The sequence below is a fragment of the Quercus lobata genome, chromosome 3, assembly GCF_001633185.2.
Source record: "Quercus lobata isolate SW786 chromosome 3, ValleyOak3.0 Primary Assembly, whole genome shotgun sequence".
NCBI classification, from domain to species: Eukaryota; Viridiplantae; Streptophyta; class Magnoliopsida; order Fagales; family Fagaceae; genus Quercus; species Quercus lobata.
In genome coordinates, this window is record NC_044906.1 from 17,179,161 (window position 1) to 17,190,846 (window position 11,686).

Consider the following 11,686-nt stretch of genomic DNA (forward strand, 5'->3'; position numbering starts at 1 on the left):
AATTAACATAAAGATCAGATTCTCATACACGCAAAAATATCTGTAAACAGGGGACCTTTTATAAAGTCCAAAAAAATATATACCTCAAACTTTTATTTTTATTTTTGGATGAGTTATTTTTTACCAGATAAAAGAAGAGCAAGATGAGAATATTCCTTGAGGCAGTGCCCACGACCATTTTTTTTTTTTGGCTAAATGACAAAGGATGTCTTCAGTGTAAATTCATTGGCTCAACGCCACGTGATGACGATGGATAAATACCACGTGTACCATCAAGCCACACCCGTACAGTGGTGCCCACGACCATAATTGGATGGCTGACTTGTCCGTCCTTGCATAATTTCATAGCCACCATATCAGTTTTTAACAATTTATTAGTTAATCACACTACCAATTATTACCGGAACTTGATGACTCTCTATAGTAATGGTGGGCAACTTGTTTTTTTATATGTCACCTCAATTTCATTGTTTATCACTGGAAGTAGTGAATGGAGAATCACGGAATGGTGATTGTTCTGAAAGTCTAATAAAAAAAAAAAGGTATATGGGTCATGGTCAGTTTCTTTTAGGGTAATTTGACACTATACTAGTATACTGGTCTTTTGAGTGTTATGCATATTATGCTTTGAACCACAGGTTTTAATATGATAATATGTCTAATTCATCCATAATGGTGAATCTCATGAATTTTTTAAAACTCATCGTATGTGCTTTCTCAGTGGCGCTCCTTGCCATTATTCCAAAAAAAAAAAGGCTTTTATTTGTTGAGATTTCCTCCATTTTCATATTCGTATATTCATCATATATTCATATGTTGTCACTTCCTCTTCCCTCCAAGATGGATAGTATCCTCCCCACTCCCCAAAAGATTTCCTCCATATTCATAGAATATATTCATAATATGATGTGTTTTCTCTTCCCTCCAAGATAGATGGTATTCTCTCTGCCTCCTAAAAAATTTGGGAGATTTAAATTTTTTTTTTTTTAATGCATCGATAATTAGGAATGGAAGAAAAATATTACTAACAATCCCCCAATTCAATTAATGTACTCTTCATACTTCAGTATTATGTTTTATAATTATCGACTTTTTTTTTTTTTTCCCTGTGTAACTTTGCCATATAAATGTAATTTTTTCCGAAAACGTAGAAGTATAGAATATGTTTATCAAAAAGAAGTATATAGCATGTTGAAAATTTGAATTCTGTTTTTCATATCCCCTGCTTTTGTCCCAAGTGGCAAATATCTCTGCTAAAATGGTTTGATTATACAAAGAGGACCGGTGACTACTATAACAAATAGGTAGGTTCAACTTAAGCCGAGACCACAACACCAGATGGATAGGCCGAAATGGATGCCTATATGTAATAACAATAATTATAAAAAAAATCTGGTCTATTATCATGGAATTTATAATTTTTTTAACCAAAAAAAAAAAAAAAAAAAAAAAAACTATCTATCAAGAACTATTCAAGTACAAAACCTTATCAATTGATGATTGCAGGGTTCATAAACCACTGTCCTTATAATGATTTTCAATGTTTTTTATTTATTTATTTTTTATCTTTTGCCAATAACATACTATTGGTGTGTTAAATCTTTTAATTGCTCCACAGGTTCTAAATGACGAGATTTTTGCTATATTAGTCCTCATGGCACTATTTACCACATTCATGACAACTCCAACAGTCATGGCAATATACAAACCCTTGCGTGGAATTTATTCTCAAACTAATCGCCGACTCCAGCGACAATTGCCTCTCACAGAGAACTCACAAGATGAGCTTCGAGTCCTTGCTTGTGTCCATGGACCTGAGAATGTACCCTCACTCATCAATCTGGTGGAGTCAATTCGTAACCCCAAAAGATCCCCACTCAAACTCTATGCCATGCACCTTGTTGAACTGACTGATCGCTCATCCTCCATCATGATGGTTCAACGTGCTAGAAAGAATGGTTTTCCCTTCATAAACCGCTTCTGCAGAGGTGCAAGTGCAACACCAGACCAAATTGCTGCCGCCTTTGAGGCCTACGGCCAAGTCAACCGTGTCAATATTCGTCACTCAATAGCCATCTCGGCATTGTCCACGATGCAAGAGGACATTTGCCACATAGCACAAGAAAAAAGGGTGGCGATGATCATATTGCCTTTCCACAAACATTGGAGAGGAGAGGGTGAAGAGGCTATGGAGAATGTAAACAATGGCTGGAGAATAGTCAATCAGAGTGTGCTAAAGAGGGCACCATGCTCAGTGGCAGTGTTTGTGGACCGTGGATTCGGTGGTGGGTTAAAGCAGGAGGCAGAACCCAGTTCCCCAACACTGAAAAGAGTTTGCATTTTGTTCTTTGGCGGATCTGATGATCGCGAGGCTCTAGAGTTGGGAGGAAGGATGACAGAACATCCAGCAGTTAGTCTAACCATTCTGAGGTTTCTGGAAAAAGCTAAGGATGAGAGTATGAAGCAGAGTCATAGCGGCTCAACTGTTCCAATAAACGATGAGAGAGAGAAGGTGACCTTTTGTTCCTTGTGATATCTTAAATTTAAAGTTTTCTTAACTTTATTGAGGGCTCCAGTGTAGCAAATTTAAATTTCTTTTTTTTCCAATGCTTGGACCAGGAGATAGATGAGACTACAATGGCCATATGGAGGTGTAATCAATCAGTTAAGTACGAAGAAAAGGTTGTGGACAACATCACAGAAGAGGTGTTAAAATTAGGCCAGAGTAGGGAGTATGAGTTGGTTATTGTGGGAAAGGGACAATTCTCATCAAGCATGGGGGCAGAGTTGCCAGCGAATCAGATCGAGCATGCTGAGTTGGGGCTCATTGGAAACATTTTAGCTTCATCGGACTGTGGCATAGTGCCCTCAGTCCTGGTCATACAACAGGATAAACAATATGCAGATGAGACTGCTACTTCAAGGATGGGCCAGGACAAGCTTGTCACAACAATTGATACTTCAATCACAAATAATGAACCGTCTGTGTGATCAAAAAGAATACGGATGCTCTAAATGTAGTTCTTGTTATAAATAAAGTAAATAAATAAATAATAATTTAAAATATATATATATATATATATATATATGCTCATGGTTCTGTGTGATTTGAAAGAATAAGGACACCTGAATGAAGTTCTTTGTAAACAAATTCCAATCCTGCGTGAACTGATTCGGACTCCAAATGGAAGGGAAAATACAGGAATTAGAGTCTAGCACATTTGGGGCAAGAATTGAGAAAGTGAACTTGATGGAAGGAGCACTATGTTGTGAAATTTTAAAGTACTCGCAAGTGTACGAACCGTACCGAAGTATAGTTGGACAAGAACGAGGTCGAACCCACAGGAACTTGAATAAACGTAGGAAAATTAATTAAACCTTAACCAAATTAATCCTAATCTAGTTTAACAAAAATTGGTTGTTTTGCAATTAAATAAACTAAGCAAATAATAAAATTAAGTAAATAGTTAAACTAAGCAAAAGATATAAAGCAATAAAAAGATGTAAACAATCAAGGGAAAGGAATTAAGGTTTTGGAATCCACCTTGTAAGTCATATCAGCATATGTTTATGATCATTAATTTTTCCCAACCACTGCATGATAATCTAGAAATCAATCTTGCTATCATGGAAAATATCATCATTAAAATCCTTATTTTAAAAATCAAAAGCATGTTCTTCTTCGCTTCTTAAGTATAAAATCAAATCATCAATTGTATCCGTAGCCAAACAAATCACAAGATATATCCAATTCTAAAAATCAAATCATAAATTGTATCCATTGACAAACAAATCACAAGTGATATCCAATTTTATAATCAAGAATTAATAAACCAAGCATTCAATTAATTAAGACAAATCCTAAATCATGAGAAAAACATGATTGAACTCATATCTAGAATCTCATCTTAGTCAATTGATATGAAGCAAGAACAATTTAAATCATTAAAGAACAACTATTGTGGGAAAAATCAAATCACATAAATATTATTGATAATCCTTAACAAGGTTTCATCCTCAACCCTAATTATAAATTTAACTACTCAGAGTAATTGAAAGTGTAAGGACACGATTTGTAACGACCCATAACAATGTTAGGTTCGCACGTAAAAAGGCCCAAACAATATCATTTATAAAGCGTGGGTTTAAAAGGCTAGGCCTTGGTCACAAGACAGTAGTTTTCCGTGGTGTTCATACATAATTAAATCGTGTTCGCCCTAGGAGTCTTTCTCCTGGAGGCGGGCTGGGAGGCTCTGGTTTTTGGCCATTTTTCCTAGCCCCCCCCATCCAGATTGCTTGTTCCTCTTTTTATATTAGTCTGCACTCCTTCTCCTTCGTCCACGTGTAGGATCGATTTTTCCATGACTGATACTTGTCCCATCAACCCATACCCAAAGTGGTTGGGGGTGGTTGTCAAAGTTGAAGAGCATGGCTCTGTCAGGTGCAGAATGCTTTATTGCAATTTTGGCAGCCTTTTACTCGTGCTGTTCCGCACTGTGATCACCCTTCCTTTTAGGGGCATTTATGGCATGCCGAGCAGGAGCTCGTCCTCGGCCATTTCCTTAGACCGTCCTCGACTCTCATTGTGCGTCTTCTGCCCTGTATCTCCTCGGCGCAGGCCTTAGACCTTAACATGAAATGGGCTGGGGTCACAAACTCTCTGGCCCCACAGAAAGAAACACAAAAATAAAATACTAAACATTAAACTAGACAAATAAAATAAAACTAACTGTCATGGAAGAAAACCAAAGAAGTAGCCGCACTCTCTATACATTCAGCCCTCAGCCCTCAGCCCTCAGCCCTAGCACTAGCCTCCGCCTCCCTGAATTTTGCCCTAAAGAGCCCTTAAATAGGTCAAGGAATCTTATTACAAGTTGAATTCTCGTTTGGAGAAAATCCCAGATTTTAGGGTTCATTTAACCGACTATTTTGGCCCATTTAACTTCATAATTTGGACTTTTGGTAAACTACAAAGTTGTAGCCCTTTAATTTACCGTTCCAGCCCAACTTGAATCATCTCAATTGGACATCTGAGCCGAAAGTTATGTCAAAAATACTAACTGATGTGCAGTCTGGAATCCTAATCCGAATTGGACTTGGATTTGGTGCAAATTTCCTTTGATTCCTTTCTCCAATTGGACTTAAATTTAATTGGGTTGGTCTTTTCTTGAATTCATGCCTGGCTGAATGTAAGTCGGCTTGATTCAATTGGCCTAGCCCCACTTTGCATGTAAAGCTCTTGTTACCTACAACACAAAGATATTATATAATCAGTCACAAAATAACATAAAAGTAAGGCTAAATATGTAGATATGTGAGTACTTTATTGTATATATTTCATGCACATCAAATACCCCCAAATCTACATTTTGCTAGTCCTCGAGCAAAACAGATAAAGAGTAAAGCAAAACAAAGAAATTAAAAACAAAGAAAAAGGAAATCCTAACTAATCCACTTTCGCTGGAATTTTAGATTGCATTTAGCGGATGCAACAAGCCTTTAAACCCCTAGCTTACACTAGTGGACGAGTTGTAGTCTCGTGAGAGTTTGCAGGGAATATACCCACAAAATTCTGAGAATGAATTCTAAAATAAATAAAACAAAGAAAATCCAACATTTTTTTTTCCAATTGCATTTTGCAAAGAGGATTAGTTCAAGTTCAAAACACTACAAATGCTAAAGAAATTTCTCATGCCATCAAAACTCAATGTGAGTGAAAAGTGGTAGCCAACCCAAACATACTCTTAGTTTTAGAATAAACTTGACTCGAATCTCTATTTGAAAGTATGTTTCAACTCAAATTTTTCCGGTGTTATCACTCAACAATTGAAATCACTCTGAAATAGGGTGTAACACTCTCAACAATATACGTGAGGGGAATAATGTAAGCAAAATCAAACACTTCACATATAAATCACATGAAAAATGCTTAATCAAGAAAGAACAAGTAGTCTCATGATAGGATGCCAAAAATATTCATATCGCACCTTTTTCTTCTCAGTCATATCAATATCTGAACTACACAATCTTCAAGATCAAATAAGGACTTTATTAGGACGTAATGTAAGGTAAAAGCAAAGGGAATGAAATAAAAATGGGTAAAGGTAAATAATAAGAAATGTTTTCAAGATTTGTCAGAATGTCAACTCTTTTTGGAATTTCCATTCAACAATTTTTTTATTTTAACTTTTCTTCTTCAAAGCAGTACTCCTTCCTTTCATTTCACTTCTCAAAATTTGATGAGAACCCTTTTTATTTTCTTCTTTTTGACACTTTTCTTTTTTTTTTTTGAATTTTTTTTTCTTCTTTGAATTTTCACACAAACCACCACATTGAAACAAACTGATCAAATTCCATCTTGAAACACTATGGATAAGGGATTTAAGAAAGAAAGACTAGTATAGTTCATTCAACATCAATGACTTCAAAAGATTCAAGTGTGGCATAAAATCATTTTTTTTTTCTTGGCCAAAAGAAAGAACAATGAGACTACAACAAGGGAAACATGTTATGTACTTCCAAATGAACTTTAAGATTAGAAACAATAAATAACCCTCCAAAAATAATGATTGGCTCAAAACTCACAGGGGTTATAGTCTCCACATTGTTATCATCAAGATTTTCTAATCATTTTTATCGTTCAACAATAAATTGTGTTTGAGTGGCTATGTGCATGTGCAATGAATTGAGCATGAAAGCAATGAAATTCTTTAAGCAAGAGTAGTATAATGAACTCACAACATAAACCTCAAGTTAGGCAAACTTTTTTTTTTTTTTTTTAACACATCTAAACAAAACAAAACCAAAAGATAGAAATCTATATAAATCCCCCCAAACCTAAACCAAACATTGTCCTCAATGTTAAAAATGATACTCTCAAATATATGTCTTGAATGAAAAGAGAGCAAAATATGAATATGCAACATGAGAAAATCAAGTAGGAAAAGTAAGGTAAGAAGAAAGAGGAGACGTACCTTGATCAAGCTAATTGTTATAAATTTTAATTTCTATCAAATATCAGCTAGAACAAAAGAAAATAAAATGAAACAAGAAAATAAACACAAAGATTAATCTAAAATCAGAAAATAAACAAGAATTTTTTTTTTTTTTTTTTTGCAAAAAGATTTAACACAACTGGAGATCAATCCTGATAAACAGGACCATCCAAACCTCAACAACACCATGGAGATAAATAATGCATATTATGAATGGACTAGTCCAATGATATTGTAACTTAGCTAGGTCAAAAACATGTTGAGAAGTTTTTGTAGTGTCTTCCAAGTGAATTCTTTGCATAACCACAGAAGCACTAATACCCTTAATATAAGCAATTCTCCAACCTATAGCTTCCTTATGCTCTTGAAGTATACTTATCAATTGGTGTTCCCAAAAGTCATCCAACTTTAGTGGTTCAACAATAGATGGGAATGGGGATGAAGAAAGTGGGAAACAGACCACTTTTGGCTGCCAGCTATCAATACTTAAGAGAGGAACAGAATCCAACAATGCATTGACCTCCTCAATTGATTTTTCAGTATCCAAATTGCAATCAAAACGGGTTAAGCAAGCGTTTGGGGGATCCTCACAACTTGATTGTAGGAAAGTATCATGGACTAGGCTCCCAATCATGTTAACCTCACATATATCCTCATTGTCTAGTACTTGCTTACTTATGTCAAAAATATTAAGCTCAATAGTCATATTCCCAAAAGAAATCTTCATCACACCACTTCGACAATTGATCAAAGCATTGGATGTGGCTAAGAAAGGGCGACCCAAAATGACATGGGTTTGTGTACTGGCATTTAGAGCAGGTCAGTGTCTAACACAACAAAATCAACAGGAAAATAGAACGCATCCACCTTAATCAGCACATCCTTAACAATACCTTTAGGGATTTTCACAGACCTATCAGCTAATTGAAGTGTCATAGTTGTGGGTTTCAACTCCCCCAAACCTAGCTGTAAGTATACTGAATATGGCATTAGGTTCACACTTGCCCCCAAATCTAGCAAAGGGAGAAGTCACATCTTCGATGAGGAGAATACCAGAAGCTTGCAACTGGAGATTGACTGTCTTCCCAGGAGGCAGCGCCACGAGTGATGAAGAAGGACTCCCTTAGATTCTGACCGTTCCTCTGAGGACTAGGATGATGGTAGCTATAGGTCTAGGTCTAGGTCTAGGGCTCCTCCCAGTGAGTCTTTTTCATGTGACAAAGATCGTTACTACGAGCGGAGGAGTAAGAGTCCGCCACACAAATTTCTAGGCAATGACGCTATGAGTAAGGCCCTTAACCAGATCTCCAAATCACCATTTACACGTAGAATCGAAAGGGGAAAACTTCCCCAATGTTCTACTCAGCCAACTTTCACCATATACAATGGAAAGACGGACCCCGTGGAGCATGTAAGCCACTTCAACCAAAGAATAGTTGTGCACTCCAAGAGCGAGACCCTAATGTGCAAGGTGTTCCCATCCAGCTTGGGGCTTGTAGCGATGAGGTAGTTTGACGGCCTGAAGGAAGGCTCTATCGACTCCTTTAAAGGGCTTACTTAAGCGTTTAGGTCCTGTTTTGTGACCTGCAGCAGGGTTCCTCGGCCTTTGGACTCTTTGCTATCCATGGCAATGTGGGAGGGGGAGACCTTGAAAATGTACTCTGACAGGTATTGGGAGATATTCAATGAGATAAATAGGGACTTTAATGACGTGGCTATAAGAACCTTCAAGCTCGGCCTGCTAGCCGAGCATGATCTAAGAAAGTCTTTGACCAAGAAACTAGTCAAGAGTGTGCATAGGCTCATGGATCGCATTGATGAATATAAGCAGGTCGAAGAGGACTAGCAACAGGGAAAAGGGAAGGCTAAGGTGGTCCCTCAGGACAGAAGGGATCTCAGGTCAGACAGGTACAATAACAGCCAACCTCGGAGAGACTTTGCGGGACACTCTTGATCAACTACTCCTCAAGTAGTCAGTACTGTGCTCTGAGAGTCGGTACACCAAATCTTGGAAAAAATAAAGAACGAGTCATATTTTCAATGGCTAAACAGGATGAGGGGAGACCCTATGAAGCATAACTAAATTCTTCATTGCCAGTACCACCAAGAGCGGGAGCACACTACCAAGGATTGCAAGACTTTGTAGAGCCACTTGGAGCAATTAGTTAAGGCGGGAAAGTTGAAGCAATTCCTACATTAGCCTAATGAACAGGGCAGTCAGACAAGGTTAGGGGCTCAAAAGGACGCTTCCACAAGGCTGTCTTTGGGTACAATCAACGTCATCCTGGCTGCTTGGGAAAGACTGGTTCTTAGCCATCCCAGGTGATGTCTGTGGCTTAGCCACCTGCAGATGGCTCATCCCCTTATCCGAAGAGGAGCAGAGTGGAGATCCAACCAACATTGAGCTTTTCCAACGAAGACAAAGTGGGAACCTTGCAGCTATACAATGATACCCTAGTAGTTACCCTCAGGATATGAAGGTACAATGTGAAAAAGGTTATGGTAGACTAAGGTAGCGGTGCGGAGATCATGTACCCTGACCTATTTAAGGGATTGAAGCTGAGGTCCGAGGACCTGACACACTACGATTCCCCTTTAATAGGGTTTGACGGTAAGGTTGTCTTTCCAAAAGGCCAAATCCGACTGCCTGTTCAAACAGGGACTGAGGTTGTAGAAGTAAACTTCATCATGATAGACGCCTATTCCCCCTACACTACCATTATGGCAAGGCCTTGGTTTCACGTCATGGGTGCTATACCTTCCACCCTGCACTTGAAGGTGAAATATCCGTCTGAGGGACGGGTCGAGAAACTGGTGGGAAGCCAATCCATGGCTAGGCAATGCATGGTGGCCGCAATTAGACATCAGACCGAGGTTGAGTTCTCGACCTCTGCAGCGAGGGACTTATAGCAATCAAAGGTGCTGGAGTTGTCTCCAGGGGTAGCGGCAGAAGGGGCTAAGTGTGAGCAACTAGAGAAAATTGTTATTGGCAACGACGAGGAGAAATTCTTCCAGGTCGAAGCTCAGTTGCCTCCTCGGAAGAAAGAAGAGTTGATAGGTTTTCTCAGAAAAAATATCGACGTGTTTGCATGGAGTGCTTACGAGACCCTCGGGGTGGATCCGGACTTCATTTATCACCATTTAAATGTCAATCCATCTGTCTACCCCAAAAAACAACCACCTCGGCGCTCATCCAAAGAACATTTTGATGCTATCAAGGAAGAAGTGCTCAAATTTAAGCGGGCTAGGGCCATAAAGGAAGTGTTTTACCCCGAGTGGTTGGCTAACATGGTGATGGTGAAGAAGAAAAATGAAAAATGGCGGGTATGTGTAGACTTCATAGACTTAAAAAAGGCTTGCCCAAAGGATCATTTCCCCCTACCTCAGATAGATCAGCTAGTGGATGCAACCACGAGCCATCCTCAATGAGCTTCTTGTATGCTTTTTAGGGATACCATCAGATACCCTTGGCTCGAGGTGATTAGGAGAAGACTTTTTTCATCACACCCACAGGGAATTATTATTACAAAGTGATACCCTTTGGGCTAAAGAATGCGGGGCCTACTTATCAGCGAATGATAACTAGGATGTTCGAATCACAACTGGGCAAGAGCATTGAGGTCAATATAGACAATATGGTGGCAAAAAGTAAGGCGGAGTCCAAGCACATAAATGATCTTGGAGCTTTTTTCGAAATACTGAGGAGACACAAACTGTGCCTCAATGCCGCTAAGTGTTCTTTTGGAGTGGGCTCGAGCAAGTTTCTAGGTTATATGGTTACCCATCGTGGAATTGAAATCAACCCAGATCAGATTAGAGAAATCCACGACCTATAGCCTCCCAAGAATCCCAAAGAGGTCCAAAAGTTGACAGGAATGACTGCCGCTTTGAATCAATTCATTTCTCGATCAGCAGACAAGTGTAGGCCTTTCTTTTAGCTATTGCATAAGTGGAAGGGATTCGAATGGATAGAGGAGTGTTCCTACCTTCCAACAATTGAAGGAGTATCTTTCTTGGCCACTTATTATGTCCAAGCCTGAGAAGGATGAGGTTCTTTTCACTTACATTGTTGTAGCCTCGCATGCAGTGAGTCTGGTACTAGTGCGAGATGAGAATAAGGTGCAGAGACTGGTTTATTATGTGAGCAAGTCATTATATGAGGCAGAAATTCACTACTTACCATTGGAGAGGGCTATCTTGGCGGTAGTGCACGCTACGCGAAAGCTCCCACACTACTTCCAAGCTCACACTGTTATGGTTCTAACCCAATTCCCTCTCTGATTACTACTTCGAAAAGCTAATTACACAAGGAGGGTTGCAAAATGGGCAACGATCTTAAAAGCCTTTGATATTAAATACATGCCTCTCACCGCTATAAAGGGGTAGGTCCTCACCGACTTAGTAGTTAAGTTCGCTGAACCTTCGCTTGAAGAAAGTGGTGAAAGGTCGAGCATGGATAGAAAATCAGTTGGGATGATCTCCTTGGGGAACCTCTTTGGAAGGTGTATGTTAATGGCACGGCAAACTAGAAGGGATCAGGAGTGGGCTAGTTGTGGTATCTCCTGAAAGGATTATCATTGAGAAATCCTTAAGACTGGGCTTCTCGGCCATAAACAATGAAACCGAGTATGAGGCTTTACTAGAAGGGATGGCTATGGTTCAAAAAAAGGGAGGAAGAGCAATGGGAATGT

The 11,686-nt window shown here is 38.9% G+C and overlaps 2 protein-coding genes across 2 annotated transcripts; both read left to right on the forward strand.

The window, feature by feature from the left end:
• The first annotated feature begins 195 nt into the window (after window positions 1-195).
• LOC115980451 (cation/H(+) antiporter 20-like) lies at window positions 196-2,991 on the forward strand. Its single transcript, XM_031102700.1, has 3 exons — window positions 196-216; window positions 1,619-2,512; window positions 2,620-2,991. The coding sequence occupies exons 1-3, from the start codon at window positions 196-198 to the stop codon at window positions 2,989-2,991; spliced, it is 1,287 nt and encodes a 428-aa protein (XP_030958560.1).
• Window positions 2,992-8,277: 5,286 nt separating this feature from the next.
• On the forward strand, window positions 8,278-8,841 carry LOC115980452. The gene is made up of 2 exons (XM_031102701.1): window positions 8,278-8,501; window positions 8,589-8,841. Exons 1-2 carry the CDS (start codon window positions 8,278-8,280, stop codon window positions 8,839-8,841), a joined length of 477 nt encoding a protein of 158 aa, XP_030958561.1.
• Window positions 8,842-11,686: the final 2,845 nt, after the last annotated feature.